Genomic DNA, 21,508 nt, shown 5'->3' on the forward strand with positions numbered 1-21,508 from the left:
CCCCTCAAGATGGAGAGGAGGATTCACCTTCTCTTCCTTGTGGATCCTGCTTAGTGCAAAACAAAAGAATTGCAGCAGAATAAAATGTTTAAGCAGTTTAGAGTAAGGACTTGAAATGTTTTTTATGGCCAACCATAATGAGGTTTTAGAGTTAATCTAAAGAGGGCCATATATCCTCATGCCTTCCCGTCAAAACCCCGTCTCCTGATTCCTAACTGTTATGTATTTCACAGTAGGCATTCTCTCTCTCCAGCTCATTAGAGCCAGTGAAACCGCAGAAACCATGCTAATGGTAGAGTCGGATCCCTGTTAACAGAGACTTGACTGCTATTCTACTTGGGTGATAACAGCCAAAAGACTTGCATATGCCTTTTTTCCTGTATCTAATTTTATAAAGGAAAAGCATCTTAGCGCTTTGCTTTTTAGAGTGATCAAATCGTATCGCTGCAATAAGAATTCCCGTCACAACAAAGAAATCTCAGGCACATTGAAAGACTGTACAATTGAAACACTCCAGACCATTGTTGGTGTTTGAGAGATTAAGTAATAATTCGCTACCATTGTATAACTTCATAATTTTCAGAGAATGCCTCCATGTTCCCTAATTTGATCCTTCTGGTGGTGCTATAATGAAGGACAGCATTATCTATGTCTTATAGAAAGATCACAAAGGTGAAATCATTTGTCTCGGGTTGCACAGCTAGTGATAGGAAAGCCAGGACTAGAATTTAAAGTGCAGAAACAGAAAATTGGCCACTCATCACTGTAAGCCCTCCAGGCCAGGGGTAATGTAGAATCTGGCCACTCATCACTGTAAGCCCTCCAGGCCAGGGGTAATGTAGAATCTGGCCACTCATCACTGTAAGCCCTCCAGGCCAGGGGTAATGTAGAAAAGGAAGAGGCCAGTGTAGATGTGTCAGAATAATATCGTGATGCCCACAGAGCTCTGCCTCCAGCCTCACTTGGAGAAAGATGTTGTCACAGAGATTGCGTAGATTGGCACCTGTGCTGTACCAAACCCTCTTCATCAACTGCCCTCAATCTTCCTCCAACCCATATCATATTATATAAGGAAGAGGGGTGTGGTGTGGGGCAGGAGAAAAGCCAGGACGAGGGTTGAGATCTCTGACGTTTGTCCTCTGGAGCCCTAGCCTCCTTCATATTCCATGCTGCATGATACAAATAAAGCCGTTCGCATTCCAGAAATCCCCCACTATTCCAGACTCCCAGAATCTCATAACATTTTAGATCTGTGTATCTTCCCAGGATCTGGCCATTCATATAGCAAAAAGTCTACATCATGTAGATTTTATCCACCAAATGGGAAAGTTAAGTACCTGGTAAGAAGACACTAAAACAATGCAGCCTGAACAAGGTGATACAGCAGAGTAAAGGTCTTTACAGAATCACAGAGTCTTTCAGCTTCTTGTAAATTCCTTTTGGAGAGACAAAAGAAGTGCATTTTAGTTTTTGCCTTTGAACATAGCTGACAACAATTCTTTGGCTCTTCGGCTTTCTGTGTGGTTAATTTTAGACTGCTAATATTAACACCCCTCACTGATTATTCTTAAACGTACTCCTGAGCCACTGTTAAATGCCGAAAGTCAGCATCTGCAGAATATTCTTCCAGAAGGCTTTGGCTTATAGGAGCCTGAAAGATTACTCTCCACTCTCCCCCTGCAGGGTGCCCTTCACGTACATGTACATTAAAACTTACCAAATTTACCACCCCACCCCAGGCATCCCCCTAATCCTCAGTGCAATCCGGGAAAGACAACTGTCAAGAGCTTGGAAGGCAAGTGCACGTGGGATTGTGTCTTGGTTTATAAACTCGAGCATTGTGTATCTCCTCATTGTGAAGCAGTCATGTATTTTTATGGTGCCTCCCCTACCATCGCCACCATCTCTCCATCACCACCTGCAGGCATGAGCCTAGATAACATGAAGAATGCATTCTTCTGGCACCATGATTGGTTCAAGGGTAAGCATGGCATCTTCCTTGGTCCAAATCTTTGAGTATAAGACCTTTTCCTTTCAATATTTGGAAAAGAAAAATAACCCCTTCTTTTTGACAGTGTGGTGTATGGATGTGAGGCCTGGGACTGTTGCAGCCATTTTGTGACAGTAAGGAAAGTGGGCTTGAGTGAACGGAGGAACACAGAGTTAAGAGAATTGTGGAGAAATCAAGCTGCAGCCCTGACCAAACTCTGCTGACCTATTGCTAGACTTTTCATTTATTTATAAGCAAATAATTTCCCATATGGTTTAGTTCATTTTGAGGTGGGTTTTCTGTTATTTGGAACCAAAAGCATCTTAATCGATGTGTTAATTATGCAATCATATTTCTTAACCCTTGACTGAAGTGTTCCAGAATTGGTTACATTTATAGAGCCAGATAGTCCCACAGCCAAAAAAGAGAAGCACAGTTGGTTGACCCCTGAATAAGGTGGATTTGAACGGCCAGGGTCCATTTATACATGGAAGTTTTTCAGTAGTAAATATTGCAGTAGTACACGGCCCTTGACTGGTTGACTCTGGATGCAGAGGAACCACAGATACCGGAGGGCCTACTATAAATTATATGCGGTTTAACCCCCAAATTGTTCAAGGGTGATTTTTAAGTTCAATCTTTCCTCCAGGAAAGGAATTCAAAGACATAAATCACCCTACATCATACACAGAGTCACCACATACATTTAATAGAGGAAATAAGGAAGGAAGATCCAGGGGTTGGGGCCTTTGCAGGCTCTTGGGTCCCATGGCAGAAATGACAAAGTTTGGCTGCCTTTCTCTTTACAAGTGTCCTCCTCTTCTTTCCACTGCTGCTGTTCCTTCTGCCACTTTTCTGTAAACCTTCACAGTATCTGCCACCATTGCCATGCAAGGAGCTTTTTATCAGACTGAGCTTACTTCAAAGTGCTTGTCTCCTAGAAATTTTCATATTCAAAAGAACTAGTCACAGGTGAAGATAGCTATACAGTTCTCATGTCATGCATTGCTTATAGACATAATAAGTTTGGACAAACTATTACAAAGTATTCCTTCTAAGACGCTGAATAACCCTAGACAAAATTCAACCCTAACTCTTAATGCTCTTGTACACATCATTGTCTTGGTTTATCATTTTGTCAAATCCTTAAAAGATAGAAATAATCAAATACACTACCTTAAAATGAGGCAAATACTAAAAATTCATGAGAGGATCAAATGCGATAAAACATAAAGGACTTAGAAAAAGATTGATACTAAGAACTCCAAAACTATTGGATATCATTGTAATTTATTATTTGCATTAAAATAAATGCATTAAACATTACCAATGGAAAAGTTCTCTGCAGACCATTCAATTTGGGCAATTACTGTAAGCCTAATTATTCTTCACAAAATCAGACAATTCCATATTCATGTTGCATTCAGATAGCTCCAATATGATTTTAAATAAGTTCTAGACATCTTTGTAAACATTCCCCTAAAAAATTTAAGCGGAGAATATATAGGAATGTATAGCTATTAGTTCTGTGCAGCTACCTTAGTCTCTGCATGAAAAAATCCAATGCTTGCCCTTCTGATGGCTTTCTAGCTTTATTGAGATATGATTGACATGTAATATTATGTGTAAGTTTAAGGTGTACAGTATGATGATTGTGAAAAGTTTACTACAATAAAGCTAGTTAACACATCCCTTACCTCACAAATTACCATTTTGTTGTTGTTGTTGTTATGGTGAGGACATTAAAGCTCTACTCATAGCAACTTCCAAGTATACAGTACAGTATTAACTATAGTCACTGTTCTGTGCATTAGATCCCCAGAAGTCATTCATCTTAAACTGAAAGTTTGTACCCTTTGTTCAACATCTCCCATTTCCCCCATCCCTCAGCCCCTGGTAACCACCATTCTATTTGCTATTTCTGTGAGTTTGGCTTTTTTAGTTGCCATTTACAAGTGAGATCATACAGTATTTGTCTTTCTCTGTCTGGCTTATTTCACTTAGCACGGTGCTCTCCAGGTCCATCCACATTGTGGCAAATGGCAGAGTTTACTTATTTCTTATGACTGAATAATATTACATTGAATCTTCACACCACATTTTCTTTATCCATTGATCCATCAACGAACATGGGTTGCTTCCACGTCTTGGCTCTTGTGAGTAATGCTGCAATGAACATGGGAGCTTGCCCTCCCAATTCTGCTTTCTGTATTAACTGTATATCTACAAAGCAGTAAGCACAGTCACCTCCGAAGATATAAAGACCACCCCATACCACAATGTGAGCATACTTCCCAATGTAAAAAGAAATTCCCTCCCCAAAGCAAATTAAAACCATTAAAAAAACAAAACAAAACAAAACCTCCAAATCTCCAAATTGGGGAACACATTTGGCAAGAATGTAAACAGATCCTGGTTTGTTTTCCATGTTTCACTGACTATATCCCCCAGTTCTATTCTTAGTCATTTCAATCAGTTCTTTTTTTTTTTTTTTTTAGTTCTTATTTTTGATTAACAAATAAAAGGCTAATTTAGAAAACTGGCTCATAGCTTCCACGGGAGCTCTTCCACAGCTTTCTATAACTACTTCATCCCTGCAGTGCACCAGAAGGAAAAAATATTTCTGCATGATAAATTTCCAGTAAAAATTCTTCAGATCTCTTGTAGAATTAAAGCCTCATCAAAAGCCAGTGCCCACAGTTTTCTGGCCAGTGGGGAAGACACTAGATTGGCTCTCTCAGCATCTACTCCAACCCCTTCCCGTGTGTCTTTCAGGCCAGCAGAGGCTACAGAAACCCAAGCTCCCTTGGTTCCAGATGTGACTTAGGTTCCATTTGACCCTGGCTCGAATTTGGAGCTGAGTACAGGAGAGACACACTGTGATACCAAAATAGCATTGTACGTATGAGGTATGTCTCATGACATAAGCAGTGCTGTTCTCTCCCCAACTCTCCAGCCTCATGTGATTTCTACTGAACACTCAAATCCTAATTTTACAAACAGAATGAAGGAATAACTAGAAAAAGAGGAAGTCTAGCAAACAACTTTTGGGAAATCCAAATCCTATTTATGATATTTTACTATTCTCTAAACATTCTGTGCACTACTTAGGAGAAATGAGTATCATGGTTTTAAATACTAACCATATGATAACGTCTCCTAAATTTATATCTCTGGCCCCAGCTTCCTGCTAAGCCCCAAATTCATATAATCCAACTGACTCCTCAACATCACCGTATCCGTGTCTAATAGGATCTCAAGTATAACCTGTCCAGAAGGAAAAAGGAGGTAGGTGTTTCCTGCCAAACCTGCCTTCAGTCTTCACAATTTCAGTCAATGGCTGAAAAGTAGTAGTCATCTGTGATTCCTCTCTAACTCTCCTTTGGTTGTATAAATTCAGCAGTGACTTCTGTGGGCTCTGCCTCTGGTATATCCCTGATCTCACCTCTCTCTCCCACTTCATTAGAGTAGCTATCTCTGTCCTAGACCACAGCAATCACCCTACTGGTTGCCTTGCCCTCCCCTCTCTTGTCCCTTCCCCCAGAGTCCATTTTCCACACAGCAGCCAGGGTGAGCATTTAAAAACATAAGTCAGTTATTATTGTCCTGATTAAAGCCCTCTAAGAGCTTTCCTTGCACCGGGTATAAAAGCCAAACTCCCTATGTGCCTACAGGGCTCCACCATGTGATCCGCCCTTGTCTTCTTCCCAGTGTCGCAGCCTTCCACGCACCCCTTTGTTCTCAGCTGCAGACGTGCTGTCTTCCTGTCCTCAAACAGGCCAAGCATGTTCCAACTCAGGGCTGTTGTACGTGGGTTTTCTTTGTTCTCTTCCACTGAATCCTCCTCTGCTGACTCATTGTAATCTGGCTTTTAATTTAAAAGTTGATTCAGAGGACACTTCCTTGACCACCTGATCTGAAATAGCACTCCCACTCCAATTGCTGTCAAATTACCTCTTTATCCATAGCTCTATCACTGTCTGAAATGCTGTTTGTTAATGTATTTACTCATTATCTGTCTCCCTCACTGAAACATAAGCTAGATGACAACAGAAAATGTCCTCCCTTGTCCATTAGTATCTCCAGCACCGAGAAAAATGGCAGTGACAGGTATTTGTCCAATAATCAAATAATTTGCTTCATCCAATAGATCAAGTATTAATGTTTAAAATAGGAACTCTGAGTTCTTCTCTCACCTGCAACAAGAATGTTTTTCCTCCCTTCCCTGATTTTCTCCTGATAACTTCACAACACCTCCAGGGAAACTCAGTCTGAATGCTCAGTCTGAGAGGTCACCATCTTAAGGAGAGAACGGGAAACCAGCCCAGGTAGCTAAGAAAGTCAGCTCCCCACTTCTGTGCTCATGTCCCCCCAAAAGAATTCCAGGAAATAATGTATCCCTTACCCATTTTTATTTAACGTGATATCATCACAAAGCTTTGGGAAAACTGAAATATAGTGAACGTCATTACATCTATGCCAACATAATAATATTTGACAAAAAGGTGTTCTCTCATGCTTTAAAAGAGAATTTTCTCTAGACCTTGATGCTGCAGATATAGCTCATTTAGGAAACTACGTGCTGTATCCTCTAACTGGCAAAGGAAAACCTTGTTGTCATACCAATCAGCCAAATGAGACTTGGGCTCTATCAGGAAAGGCTGCCTTCACCTTTCAATTCATACTTTTGTGCTAATACACAGCCCCTTCACAACCCTTTTCCTTCTTAAATTGAATGCTAGGATATATGAGTAGGTAAGAGACAAAGCTCAGCCATAAATTTGTGGCCTGGATAAAATACGTGCCTTCATCTTCAATATGTCTTTCCAGTGTTCTCTTTGTTCACTCTTCAGAGACTCCCCTTCAGGGACAATGCATTTGGTTGTTAACAGGTGATAGAAGAAGTGAGAGAGTTAGATGTAAATTGTCATCACTCCTTCACCTTACTCTGTGATATATCTGAATATAGACTTTCCCATCCTATTTCTGATACCCTACTTACCCTCAAGATGTATGACATGATGACAGGGAGACGCATGAAGTCCCACCATGGGCTTATGGTGCCTTATTTAGTTGTTGATTTATTTGATACCTCAGAGAATTTTCCATCCTCAGAACAATGCACTATAGTAAGATAAAGGATGGGTTAATGTTTGCCTTTATTCTGAGAAGTAGGAGGAGCTTTGATCTTGGCTGAAGTGCTTCCCCTAAAGGTAATGCCTTAAAATGGACTCAGCTATGAACCATCACTAGGCAACATTCTGCAGCTGAGAGAATGAGACTTGGAGATTCTGGACAACATAGGCAGTTTGAATTTCATTCCTAACCCTACTAGATGGATAGCTCGTGGTTTGCAATTCAAAGATGACTATCTTTTTCTCCTCTGTCCAGAGCCGAGTCCAAGAAAGATAAGTTTTTCTACTCTTTCCTTTCATGAGGTGTTCTTTCTGGTCATCCTTTCACTAAGGTTGTTATCTTTAAGGCCTTCTGTTGGTGTCTGTGATCTGAATGTTCACCTTGTTCAGATCCTAGGACATCAGGGATTATCCAGGTGCCCTCAGTCAGGGTGGTCACTGGCTTCAGTGTTATCTCACCTCAGCATTTTCAGCCTCTTAGGCTTTCCCCTACTCTATTGCCAGCCTACCCATGCATATTAAAAGATACAGTACACACACACATATTCCAGTATTGCTAAGGTTTTGTACTGAAAGGAGACTTCAGGATATTTAGCCCAACAAATCATTCTGGCAGATAGATTCCCTCGTGAATCTCATGCACACTCAAATTTCAAAACCACTAAGCTGTTATATACCAATGACTCTCAGTCGACTGGGAAACAAATCTTCATTTCAAGTATCCAAGTCCTTCTATATGGTCTTCTCTGATAGTCCCAGCTAAACACAACTCCGTGATGGCTGTTCAGGGAGGGGTTGTTAAAGGCAGCATTAGGGGTGAGGGTTGTAGGGTGCCTGATCAGCTCGTGGACATTCGTCTGATTGGTTGGTGGTAAGGTAACAGGGTGGTATTTCGGGAGTCAACATCATCAACTTTCTGGTTCCAACCAGGCTGGGGTCCACGTACTTGTGGTCAGCATGCAGTTAACTTCTTCCACCTGGCGGGGGTTTCATTACAGGCAAAACAACTCAAGGATATGGCTCAGGATGTTACCTATAGCCCTTGAAGAGGAACTAAAGGTCCTTGACTTTGCTTTACAGCTAAACTACTATTATTTCATCTTGCTTGACTATTTTTTGCTTCTGTATTTTTTACTTTGCAGATTAAATTTGCTCTTCAGGACTCAGGGAAGGCCAAGGAGGCTAAAGCTTTTCTGCAAACAAGAGGTGGGGGACGTAGGGTTCTGTCCCCAGAAAGGTCCCATGAGGTCTTGCTTGGTCTCATTTTCTGTGTAATTTATAAAACACTGATCACATGCTACCTTATATCATGATAATAATATAAGGCTTTATTTAGGTCTTATGTACCCATCTGCATTACACATCTTTATATTAGATTATATGTGCTCTATACTCCCTTTCCTTTTTCTTCTCTACCAGGGACTTGCATGAAATAATTGCTACATAGATATGTGTTGAGTGAATGGTTTGTTCTCCATCGTGGTAACAGTTTTCTCAGATTGAGTCCTATTCTTAAATATCACAAGAAGGATTTGTCAAATAATGATTTGACAATAATATATAGAAAGCCCTGGAGACATAGTGAAGATAATATTTTACTGTAAGAGATTAACTTAATGGCAGGGTTATATTTTATTGCTTTTTTCCTCTCTGACCTGTGCTAACAAGAGAATAGGAAATTTTCAAGCCATATAATGGAAGCCAATTTCAGAAATTTAAGAGATAGCAGTTTACAAAAAGCCAGTTTCATTTCAATTCAGCAGATATTTCTTGATCATTCGTTGCATGTGAGACACCATGGTAGACATTCAACTTCTTGAGAAAATTTCTGTTATAAAGTGAAGTATAACAGTAAGTCTTTTGAAGACTATGTTTTTCTTTTCTCTCCTGTTAAAATAACTATAGCAACCCCCCCCCCAAAAAAAAAAGAAAAAGAAAGTCATCACTTCTGCTTAATGTTAATCCAAGAGTGAAGTCTAAATCTTCATGTCCTAGGCAAACTGCCACAGGGAGCTTCTTCATGTTCTGAGTACTTTATATTGTAACTATAAACCATGACCAAAGAAGGGAGACTCCATTTAGCTCTCTAGAGTATTCTCTGCCAAGTTGTCTCTTATTTATTGCTTTTTAATGAAATTTTTCATGTGCATCAAAACACAATCTTTCAACAAGGGAAATACAGCTCTGAGACCTTTATAATATAGAATCTACATGTGAATATTAATTTTTCTAGGTGGGATTACTTAATGGATTTATTTGTACTGGGGCATGAGATTTTGTTTGTTTAATAAGTGAACATCCTATTATTAATTCTTCCACAAGATACAAGCTTTCAGAAAATTCAGCAAATATGTTAAACTGCCCTATTTTTCTTACAAATACGAGATGAGTCTTAGCTATTGTGCCATAAACCTTCCCTTCTGAAAGCACACACAGTTTTTTAAGCTGCCATCAAAATTAAAGGGGTGTTTTAGAGAATGATATTTACAGAGGAAAGAATGTCAATATGCGTATTCCCACCTATGAAGACTTTGTTTGCTGTTAAATAACAGTGACTTTAATTATTCTATTGGTTTTCCTTATCTCATTCCTAAAAATAGCCAAAATAAGTAAAATTACTGTTATTGTGCAGCATGCTTTTGGTTACAAGTAGGAAACAAATGACTCAAACTGGCCTACACAATAAAGAAAAAGTTTACAGTATCTAACAGGGAGCTCAAAGATAGGACAAGCTTGAAGGTTGGTTGATTCTTCAAGATCACTGAAGACCCAGGTGCTTTCTGTCTCTTCCCCCAACAGTCCACAGAAACTGCTTCACCCCAAAGTTCACTCTCTTCTTAATTATAGGCTGCCAGTGGCAAGCAGAGTTACACATTGTTTATGTACAATAAGAGAGTGAATCTTCTTTTACCCCCAACTTTGGAATATCAATCCTTCCCTTAAACGTGATTGGGTCCATTTATAGCACGTGTCTATCTCCAGACTAACAGAAGTGGCCAGCAGATATCCAGGCTCTGATTGGCTGATCAAGACTCATTCCTGATGTGAGGATGGGGTGTTTGAGCAAATCAGTCCTGTTAGGGTTTAAGGAGGGGAAAATGGATTTAAAAGAGGCAGTCAGAAGCATCCACTATAGTTGTCTAATCTGGTACCTTGTAAAGGGCAACATTAGAAATCCTTATCCACATCCAGGTAAATTGAGTCTTTATTGAAAAATTGAACATGTGTAGCTTGTACCAATAGAGAGAACACCTCTATAGGACTATCTCTGAAATTGTTTTCCCTTTTTATTTTATATAAATCACTGTAACAGAAAATGTGACTACCTACTATACGTGTTTCTGAAATGCCAAAGAGCTGCCTGAGAAGAAAAGAAATAGTCCCAAATTAAGAAACTGACCAACAATGAGATTCAAATACCTGTGAAAATGTCAAGAAATGAAAACACCACCAACAACCAATGCAAGTTAAGTAGATCCATAGCTAAATCGTGGCTTGTTTCTGATATTTACAGTGAAACACACATGGCAAAGCATCTGCTTTCAGCTTTTTAAGTTCTAAAGGATGAGAAAAATATTTTTCTGTAGAGGTAATAACAGTAGCTACTATGCACTGAGAGGCTATGATAAGTTGGGCGATTCCCAGACAGTATCTCACCAGGTCTGTGAGGTTAAGCCCATCACAGCAGGAGCTGCTCTGTCCCCAGCACCCACCACTGTGCCTGGCACATAATGAAGCCTTAATAAGTGTGGCCAAATGAAATAATTCTCACAAAAACTTTACGCAACAGTATTCCAGTGTTTCCCCAGTTAAGGATTAGGCATCATTGGCTCTAAATGTTTACACAATTTGGTCAAGTGGTGGAGCCCTGATTGGAATCCAATCTTACTCTTTTTTCTTCCCTAAATGAACAAGGAATGGGATCAGAGAAGATAAATCCAGTGACTTGGAGACAGGAATGAAAAACTGAAGTGTCTAAAATTTATATGTTCTTAATACTGGTACCTTTGTTGGATTTTAAAAAGACACATTCCAGGTACATCAGACCAGCTCCAAACCACTCTGTAGAGATACTCCCACAACCCAGGATTCCCACAAATAGACTAAAATGTATTGAGTTCCTGCTTATATGGAGTTTGGAGAAATGTAGACATTACATAATTATGGGGAGTGTAATAGGAAATGTATAAAGTATTGGGAGGATATAGGAAAGAACAAGGTGACTAAAATTCTCTGGATATCAAAGACTAGCTCCAGGAGGACATAACGGTAAAGCTGCTATCTTCACAATGTGTGTTAATATTAGTCTGCTGGGGCTGTGGTAACAGAGCTCACACATTGGATGACTTCAGCCACAAGAACTCATTTCCTCACAGTCCCAGGATAGGAAGGCTGAGATCCGGGTGTCGGCGGGCTTGGTTTCTTCTGAGGCCAACTTCTCCTGTGTCTTTGTGTGCTCCTCTCCCATGAGTGTCTGTGCCCAAATTGCCTCTCTTAAAAGGACACCAATCATATTGGATGCAGCCCTACCCTAATGACTTTATTTTAACCTAATTACCTCTTCAAAGACCCTGTCTCCAAATACACTCACGTTCTGACATACTAGGGGTTAGGACTTAAAGATACGAGTTTTGAGGAGAGAGCCACATTTAGACACATGTGCAACAAAAATTCCAGATGATTTTAACAAACATGGAATGAAGGAGAAGGAAAAATGTGGGAGGGAGAGGGATGGAGAAAAAAATATTTTGAAATCTTTTTCAAGGGAAGAAAGTACAAGGCATCAATTCTAGGCATGAAAGGAGGTATTTTCAAGGTTTTTTTAAATTTATAAAAGCACTGAAGAAATAAAAATAAGATGCGTCTCTTCCAAACTGCTAGATATGAAAAAATTGCCAAAGCAAATTGATTAACTCTAAGAAAGGCAGGAAGGGGGAAGAAAAGGGCAACAAGAACTTATAACACATAAAAAGCAAAATAAAAAATTGTAAGAATAAACCCTCACATATTGGGTATGGTAATTAATTGTGAACAAGCACAGTTCTCCAGCTAAAAGTCAAAGTTCTTTCTGGATTTTAAAATTTTAATCTAGCATTATGATGCTTGCAAGACACATCTGGGGAAAAAGCATAAGGAAGAGATGGAAAAAACTGTGCCAGCTTAACAAAAAGAGTGGCATGTGTGACAGTCATATTAGGGAAAATGGAATTCAAGGTAAAGACTATTAAATGAGCCAAAGAAGGATTTTCCTAAGGATATTTTGTTCAAATAAAGGCTTTATTCCATTCAGAAGATGTAGTAGTTATGAGCTTATATATAACTATGTATATGAAAATACATATTATACAATAATATATAACATAACTATATATACATCAAAATACATGTTTTTTTACATATGTTTATATACAATAAGAAACATAATTGATCAACAAAAACAAAATGATTCTTTAAAAGACCAATAAAATAAATTTTGCGGTCTGATTAAGGAATTTTTAAAAATCCCACAAATACCATTGGGACATAAAAAGGGGACAAAGCTATAGATAAAGAAAGACAGATATCTTAAATTGTAAGACTTTTTAATAGTTTAATATATTTTATAAAAATAAAGGGATGGTTTTCCAGGAAATGTAAATTACCAAAATTAACTCCGAAAGCCCAGAAGAGAACCAGACAGACTATTATCGGCAAAAGAATTAAAAAGGTAGATGCCTAATCCCCAACTACCAAAAAAAAAAAAAAGAGAGAGAAAGAAAGAGGAGGTCTCACCTTGAAAGATTTTATGGGTGTATTCTACAAAACAATCAGAAACATAACTTCTGTGTCATTCGAATTGTCAGAGCACTTCACAAAGGTGAAAAAATCCCCAGTTCTGTGAAGTTAGCATAATGTTGATACCAAAATCAGACAAGAGTGATTCAAAAAGAACATGATGCTTTAAAGTTGGATTTTTAAAAGCCTCCCTTATGAATACAGGTGTAAAACTCTGAAATAAAATATTAGCATACAGAATCCAGCTGTTCATTTAAAAAATAGCATTTTGAAACCAAATTAAGTGAAAAATAGCATTTAAAATGAATTAAGTGAAAAATAAAGGCAACTTAGTATTATAAAACGTTATAAAACAAACCACCGTGTATGTGTGTGAGTGCGCACGTGTAAATGCAAAGAAGAGTCTGGAATAAATCACAAGAAACTGTTAATAACAGCTACTAGGGACAGATGGGAGGTTTGAGTTGGAAGAGAACTGGGAGGGGGACTTTATTATTTCACATCCTCTGTGGTGTTTTAATTTTAATAAACAGGGATTCATAAACTAGCTGTGTAACTTACAAAGAAATGTAGAGTTTGATAATAGAATTGATTGTGAAAGTTCGGACCAGGAGCCAAAGGAAAAATCTGGAGCTTCATATCCGTGTCTTTCAAAAGGAAGCTGAGGAGAAGGACTCTCAAGTCACCCACAAACAGATGTTCCGTAGGTGTGGCATGGTCAAGGCACAGCAATGACTAGGGCAGGCATCAAACTCCAATGACATAGCCTTAGGGATTATGCTTAGTGACTAAGTCAGAGGAGCACAAATACTGTACGTTTTCACTTATATGTGGCATCTAAATATATGTATGTTATATAAATATAAATATAAACATGTAAATATAAACAAAGTTTTATATATATATAAAACAAAACAGAAATTGACTTATAGATTCAGAGAACAAACTAGTGGTTACCAGAGGGGAGAGAAGTGGGGGGAGGGGTTAAGAGGAACAAACTACTAGTTATAAAATAAGTCACAGGGATGTAATGTACAGCACAGGGAAAACAGTCAATATTTTATAATAACTTTGGTGTGTAATCTATGAAAATATTGAATCGCTATGTTGTACACCTGAAACTAATATAAGTCCATTATACTTCAAAAAATTAAAAATATGTATATAATTAAAAACAAAAGGAAAAGGCAACTGGGAGTTCACCTCTCACTCCTGTGACGAGGACCCCTAGGCCAGACAGGTGGCAACAAGTTTGAGATGGTATTCTCTTGCTGAATTCTCTAGGAGTATACATTCTCATTAGACAGTTAATAATAGTTTTTATTTATTTTTCCCTTTTATTTATTTATTTCAATTTATTTACTTTTAGGCTGCAGAGGGTCTTTGTTGATGTGTGTGGGCTTTCTCTAGTTGTGGCGAGTGAGGGCTACTCTTTGTTGCAGTGCTCAGGCTTCTCATTGTGGTGGCTTCTCTTGTTGCAGAGCACAGGCTCTAGGTGCATGGGCTTCAGTAGTTGTGGCGCGTGGGCTCAGTAGTTGTGGCGTACGGGATTAGTTGCTCCACAGCATGTGGAACCTTCCCAACCCAGGGATCGAACCCGTGTCCCCTGCATTGGCAAGCAGATTCTTAACCACTGTGCCACCAAAGAAGTCCCCAATAATAGTTTTTAAATTGATTAAATTTATTTAATTTTATTTATGTGGTTGCTATGGTACATAAGGTTTAGTTGTCAAATTTACAACCAGACTTGATGCTAGCATTATAGCAACATAACCTTATTTGTCCTATAAGACAAGGGAACAAATATCAGTATACCATGAGTGAACACATATTAATAATTACTGGAACATTAGTTATCTAGGATATCCTGCTGCCTCTGTACTACATCCTTAAACTACTTAAAAACATCTGTGCAGTCTTTCTCTGACAACGTTATGTAGGCTGAGTCAGAAATACCTGATTTACAAACGCCCATATATATGAGTAGCTGGTTGCCCAGTCATCTCTCTAACCTCAACCCATATTCAGACCTTTGATTCCCTTGTCTTAATCCCAAAGGGTAACCAAGGGGTCTTAAAATGATGTTACCACCTAGCGGTTGAAAAAACTGATAAATTACAAAGGAAGCCTCAGTTCACTCTCTTCGATAGTTGCGCATAGCTAGTTTTTATAAGTTCCAGTAGCTACTTCCCTACCTGAAAATTCTCTGTTTGTGGTCCTGAATTATTGTTCACCACTTCAAAAAAGACTAGCTATCAGATCTAAGGAAAGTAAGCTTTCTGTTTGGTAAAACAAATGGGGCATTTGGGTTTACATGCTGCATAAAGAGCTCTTCCGTTTTTGGTTACTGACTAGTCTACTGAGATAATTTATGGGCTTATAAAAAAGTATGACATTTCATGGGCTTTCCTAAATGGCTTTCTTTATTCTCTGCTCTTTGATAAGTAACCAAATGGTAATAAACACATTTCTCAAGTCACACCTGAAAATTTCTACAAGCTGAGATGAAGTGAACTTTTTGTGATAAAAATGACAAAGCTGGGTTTGAACAATCACTTTCAGGGTTAAATAATCCCAGGGGTGGTCCCCTTTCATCCTATACTCGCAGAGGAGGAACCAATTGCCAGGTTGAATTATCCATCATCTTTAAAATAAAAAAAGAAAGAAAAATCTTCCCATGGCTGTAAAACAGCTACAGATTGCTTTCTTTGCACTCTTGAGGAGCTGACAGGGCCCCAGATGGAGGTGTTTTTCAGCAAGCTGTCAAGTGATCCATCCCTCAAAAAACAACCATATCATCCATCGGAGTTGTTTCTCTTTGCCAAGAATTATACCGGGTCAGGTGGGAGAGGCCAGGATGTGATTAATCTAGGAAAAACAAAGGTCAGAGACGTATGAAACAGAAATGAAAAAAAAGAAGAAGTGTAATACATTTAAATTCTGAAGGTCATTTTTGGAGTTGTTTTACAGTGACTTGATTTTTTTCCTTTCCTTCTGCTTTTTTATTCTTTCCAGAAAAATGGACTTTATGACATGAATAGTGAGAAGTTGTTTTGTATAATTTTTGAGGAAATCAAAGCTACAGAGCCATATTGAGTAGGAGTGCCTAAAACATACTAAATTATCATCAGCAAGCCAGGGGTCTTTTAATTCACAGGCACAAGGAAGGTGTAACAGGATCATTTGAAAGAATAAAGCTAAAGTGATTGGAAATAGACACATGGCCCTAAAGAATGACTGCCCAACAAATCTGGAAGTCTCCCTTGGGCTCTGATGTCCTCCATATTAATCTTAGCTACCCTTCGAGACAGCTATTCACCTAAGTAGTAAAACCATTGGAAAAGCATGCAAATTCCATCCTTATTCTGTTACAACTTTGAGGCTGGAGAGAGAAGTTGTGACTGAACTGCTAGAGCTTTTGTTTTGTGCTTTATATATACGTGGTATTAAAAACATACTACTTCATCTGCAGTCATTGTGAAATGCCATAGAGGGTGATGAAAAATATTCATTCCTCTTGTACTTAGTTTTTTCTTACGTTTCCTCTGGTAGCCTTATTCTCAGTGATCTCCTTTATACCAGTCCTCTAATAAATATTTAATAAGTATCTCCTGTATGCAAAACACATGGAACAGTTGTGATTATTTTTTTACTGTGATAAATGAATTTTTTAATTGAAGTATAGTTGATTTACAATGTGTTAGTTTCAGGTGTACAGCACAGTGATTCAGTTATACACATATAGTTGTGATTATTATCTACTAGATCTGTGCTTCTCAACCTCATCATGACATAATTAGAAAATAATACCTGTCTGGCACACCTGGGGGAGAGATCACCAATGCAGAGAACTTTCTGGTGGAAAGCACGACACCTCCCGTCTTCTTAAGCAATTCAGAATCTATGTAGAGTGTTCAAATATAATTTCAACTGTGGTAAAATTTTATTGGCTGTAAAAATTGATTTTAAATTTTTATCACTTTAAAAATGTTTCATAATAAACCATAATGGAAAAGAACATGAAAAAAAATGTATGAATGAATCACTCTGCTGTGTACCAGAAACCAACACAACATTGTAAATCAACTAAACCTCAATACAAATTTTAAAAATTAAAAATAAAAAAAAATTTTTATAGCCATCAGTATCTCATAGCATACCCACAAACAATTGGGGGCCCTCCAATTTGGCCCCACGTACCAGTTGGGATGCTTTGTACTCGAGAAATAAGATGCCCTGTAGAGATGGGCTTATCTTTACTATTCTCAATGTAGGAAAAATCCAAACCAGAAATGTTCCACTGTGCATGGATTTCATAGGTCCTCTCATCAAAAGTCACATTCCTTTTCAGCATTAAGTTAAAAAATTTTTAAAGTAGTTTGGTGTTTGTTTGTTTGGTTGGTTGGTTGGTTGTTTGCCTATCATCGGGAGTTTTCTTTCTGCTCCGAGATACCATGAAAGTTCTTGTCTTGTTGCCGCTGTTTCTTTTTGGCCTTTCTCTGCTTTAGTGTGAGTTCATAATCTTCAAAAGCGGATAAAAAAAATGAATAGTGTTAAGACAGAGAAAAACAGAACAGCACAGAGAGTAACAAGAATGGAATAAAATTCCTGCTGGCCAGTCCAAAATTTTGCTATTTTCCCTAAATGCAGAGGCAGTTTTTTAAAAGGTAAGAAGATAGAGATGGCTATATCTTTATTTTTGAAAGGTAAATATCACCATTTTTTCCCTTTCTTATAGTGATAAGGTGATAAGACTTATCCCCAACACAGAAGAGGAAGCATATGCACTGAAGAAAATATACCAGCAACTGAAGGTAAGCGAGTGTCCACTCACTCGTCATTACGCTTGTAATGTGCTTACAGGGCTTTGCTGACTGGAATTGAATAACTGGACTTCATTAGTTAAGGGAAGACAATTCTAAGAGAGAACTGGAAAGTGCCTTTAAAGGATAGTTAAGGTTACTCAGAATATGTATCTGCCCAATCACTATTTACTAGTTTATTTTCCATCTCCCTTAGTAGAAGGTCAGCTTCATGAGAGTGCTTGTCTGTTTTTGTTCATGGCTCTGTTCCTATTGGGTGTCTTGAATATCCTAGAAGCTCAGTAAATTTTTCTTAGTGAATGAGTGAATTTAGTTTGTAATTTTCCAGAGTTTCGCTTCTCCTCCTTGAAATCTTCCCACTGATCATCTAGACACTTTCCTTCTAATTAAAACTTCAAGCATACGTGAGTTGAGGAAAAGAAAGCTAGAAATTCAAGTTAATTAATTTTGCTATGTTTCAGTGAGTCCGATAAGAGAATTTTGTTGGCAAAGGTTGAACGGCTTTGATTATTCAATCTTTGATGAATTCTAAGGATTTTAGAGTTAGACAGTTTCTCTTCTCCCCATTACTGCATATAATTGAGTGTTAGTTAAAAGATTATGATGAAAGCTGTGGTGGTGGGCTCTTTTCCATGCCTACCAAGAACAGAAGCATCCCATAAGGTTTGTGGCGGTTTAGCTTCATTTCAATGGACAGCAAAGCAGATTTACCAGGGAGGCCTCATTAACCTTCAATGTGGGACAAACAAATGTGCTAGGACTGACGTACAGTTCTACCTGGAGACATTGTTAGAGGGGTGACAAAGGAGGGATGGAATCAGTGGCTTCTGAAGATGCTTATAATTATCAGACTTCTGGTCTTTTATTTTTGGTTTGACGTTTCTCTTTGACCTCTTCCCTTCAGATATTGAATTTATTTGCAAATGAAGTTTTGAAATTTTATGGATTTCCTTTCTTCCTCCCCATCCACAGCCCCTACACATGCAGTGTCCAGTTTAAGTTCAGGGTCTCATGACAAGGACCCAGAGTGAGGATGCAGGAGCTTATTCCAAACTGTTGTGATTTTATCCAATATCAGAGAGGCTGTGCTCACTGGGCATTTCCTAAACCTCCTCTCCCCCTCAAAGGAATCCCTGATTCTGGGTACTGACATTGAACTTCCTCTGGTCATGTAGGATCATCAATCCCATTATAGTCTTTTCAGCAGCAATACCTAAACACTCTCTGCACAGCCCACCAGGGACTCAAAAGTTACACAGAAATAAAGTAAGTTTCAAGTGGAAGTTTCTGTCTCCATTGACATTGTGTTATAGAAATATCACTGGAAAAATAGCCTCTTTACATTCTAGAGTATTTCAGGGAAAAAATGTTCTGAACCAAACATTGGGAAAAAATGATTTGTCAAAGGACTTCTTTCCCAATTTGTGAATATGTTTACATGGTAGGCCTTACAAAGTTATGAAAATGAAATCGCATAGTTCTGTATGCGATGATCACTTACCATGATCAAAAGCAATAACATTACATCAGTGAGAACTCATCAGTCGTTGTAGGTGGAACCGAGAGATGCTGAGCATAGACAGGATGGTGGACCCTGATGACGGCATGTTTACATTGTCCCTTTTTGTATTTAAAAATGTTCCTACATATTGTTTTTATTTGGTCCTTAAGGAAAGGGAATAAACTAGAGGAGGAAATGGTTTGGATGTGAAACAGCTTAGAGGATAACTGAGAGAAGGAGATGGGGCTGGTGAGGAAAGAGGGGAGCAGAGTGAAGGGGGGTTAATATTTCACTGTTGATGACGCTCTGATGAGTCCACGTCACAGACAATTACATCCAGCCCCTCGCAGTCACATGTCAGTCACAGTGCTAAGTGCTTTCTAGGAATTGCCTCATCCTAACAGCCCTATGAACTGGGTACTCTTATTACTGCTATCTTAGAAAAACTGGGAGAGACAGACAGAGGTTAAGGAACTTGCCCCAGTTTGCAGTGCAGAATTGGAACACACATGTAGGCAGTGCCAAACCCTCGAGAACCCGGGTGAGACTGTCTCTTGCTTCTAGATCGTCTTCACAAGGAGGAGGATTGAGGCCCAGTTTGCAGGGCAGTGGAGCCTGGTCTCAGAATGGGATCATTATCATGCTCTTACTTACTTTATTCCTTGAGTCAGGGGGTCACCAAGACCACCTCTAAGTTCAGCGATGGCAGGAGGACCCTCACAGCTCAGCCTATAGTCCTAATCAGACCTATGGTTTATTGCAGCGAAAGGATACAAGGCAAAATCAGCAAAGGGAGAAGGCACGTGGGGTGAAGTCCAGGGGAACCCAGGCACAAGTTTCCAAGAATCATCTTCTAGGAGAGTCACACGGGATGTTCTTAATTCCCTCATTGTGATGACACGTGTGAAGTATTGTCTACCAGGGAAGCTTGTTATAGACTTAGTGCCCGCGGATTTTATTGGGCCTAATCGTGCAGGCCCCTCTGCATCACACACACCAAACTCCAGACTCCTGCAGGAGAGCAGGCGTCCAGCAAGAACTATACTGTTTGTGCAAACACTTTGTTTATTTTTTAATATTTATTTGTTTATTTATTTATCTGGTTGCGTTGGGTTTTCGTTGCTGCCTGCTGGCTTCTCAGTGGGGTGGCTTCTCTTGTTGCGGAGCACAGGCTCTAGGCACATGGGCTTCAGTAGTTGCAGCACACAAGCTCAGTAGCTGTGGTGCACAGGCTTAGTCTCTCTGAGGCATGTGGGATCTTCCCGGACCAGGGATTGAACCTGTGTTCCCTGCATTAGCAGGCGGATTCTTAACCACTGTGCAGCCAGGGAAGTCCCATGCACAAACACGTTAAGCACCGTGAACAGCTCTTCTCAGTTAGGATGGTAGGAGCCCTCCCGCAATTTAAGTTCCCAGGCCCGTCTTGCAAGCAGGTCTTTCTAAGGCTAGCAAATCCGGGCCTGCTATAATACCACTTTTCTGCACATTTTATTTCTTTCACTAAAGAAATTGTTTTTATTGGGCTGAAGTTGGAGGCACTGAGCTTAAGTGAATTTCTATGAAAAAGCATCATGTTAATTTGATGTCGTTTTAAATTCATGATTTCATCGCGTGATCCTCTTACACTGCTGAAAGCAGCAATTCTGGCCAGGCAGACAAAGCAGCCTGCGGAGAAGAAACAATATGACTGTCTGTCATCTGATGCCCTGTGGAGCTGATGGGATAGATTTGGAGCCACTGTTAACAGTTCCTTTGCACATCCCGTGCACCACTTCCAAGGGGAAGAAAGGAGGATTTGCTGGGAGGCCTTTAGTTGCCTTCTTCCCCTATAGCACAGCATGGTAGGCAGAATTCTAAGGGGGCCCCAGGATTTTTGCCCTGTGGTATACACACCCTGAATAATCCCTCCTCTGAGTGTGGGCTGGGGCCTGTTAATATGACAGAATAGTCATTCTCTTGATATGTAATGTATTATGCAGCAGAAGGTTTACCTGGAGTCGGCCTGAGCCAATCAGCTGAGCCCCTTAAAAGCAAAGTGTTTTCTCCAGCTGTTTGCAGAGGAAGAAGTTGGAGAAGTGCTCCCACTGGCCTGGAATCAAGCTGCTATGTTGTGAACTTTTTGTGGGAGCCATGTAATAAGGTTAGTGGCCACTAGGACATAAGAGCCATCCCCAGCTGATCGGCAGCAAGGAAATGGAGATATCAATCTTATAACCATAAGGAACTGAATTCTGCCACAACCATATGAGCTTGGAAGATGACCCTGAGGTCCAGATGAAATCCC

The 21,508-nt window shown here is 39.3% G+C and overlaps 1 protein-coding gene across 1 annotated transcript in view; it reads left to right on the forward strand.

Annotated features, from left to right (window-relative positions):
- CPA6 (carboxypeptidase A6) overlaps positions 1-21,508 on the forward strand; it is a 223,535-nt gene that overhangs the window by 100,140 nt on the left and 101,887 nt on the right. The window contains 1 exon segment of the mRNA XM_057735899.1: positions 17,639-17,714. Coding sequence (XP_057591882.1) covers positions 17,639-17,714 — 76 coding nt within the window.

This window comes from Hippopotamus amphibius, chromosome 5, assembly GCF_030028045.1.
Source record: "Hippopotamus amphibius kiboko isolate mHipAmp2 chromosome 5, mHipAmp2.hap2, whole genome shotgun sequence".
Taxonomy (NCBI): domain Eukaryota; kingdom Metazoa; phylum Chordata; class Mammalia; order Artiodactyla; family Hippopotamidae; genus Hippopotamus; species Hippopotamus amphibius.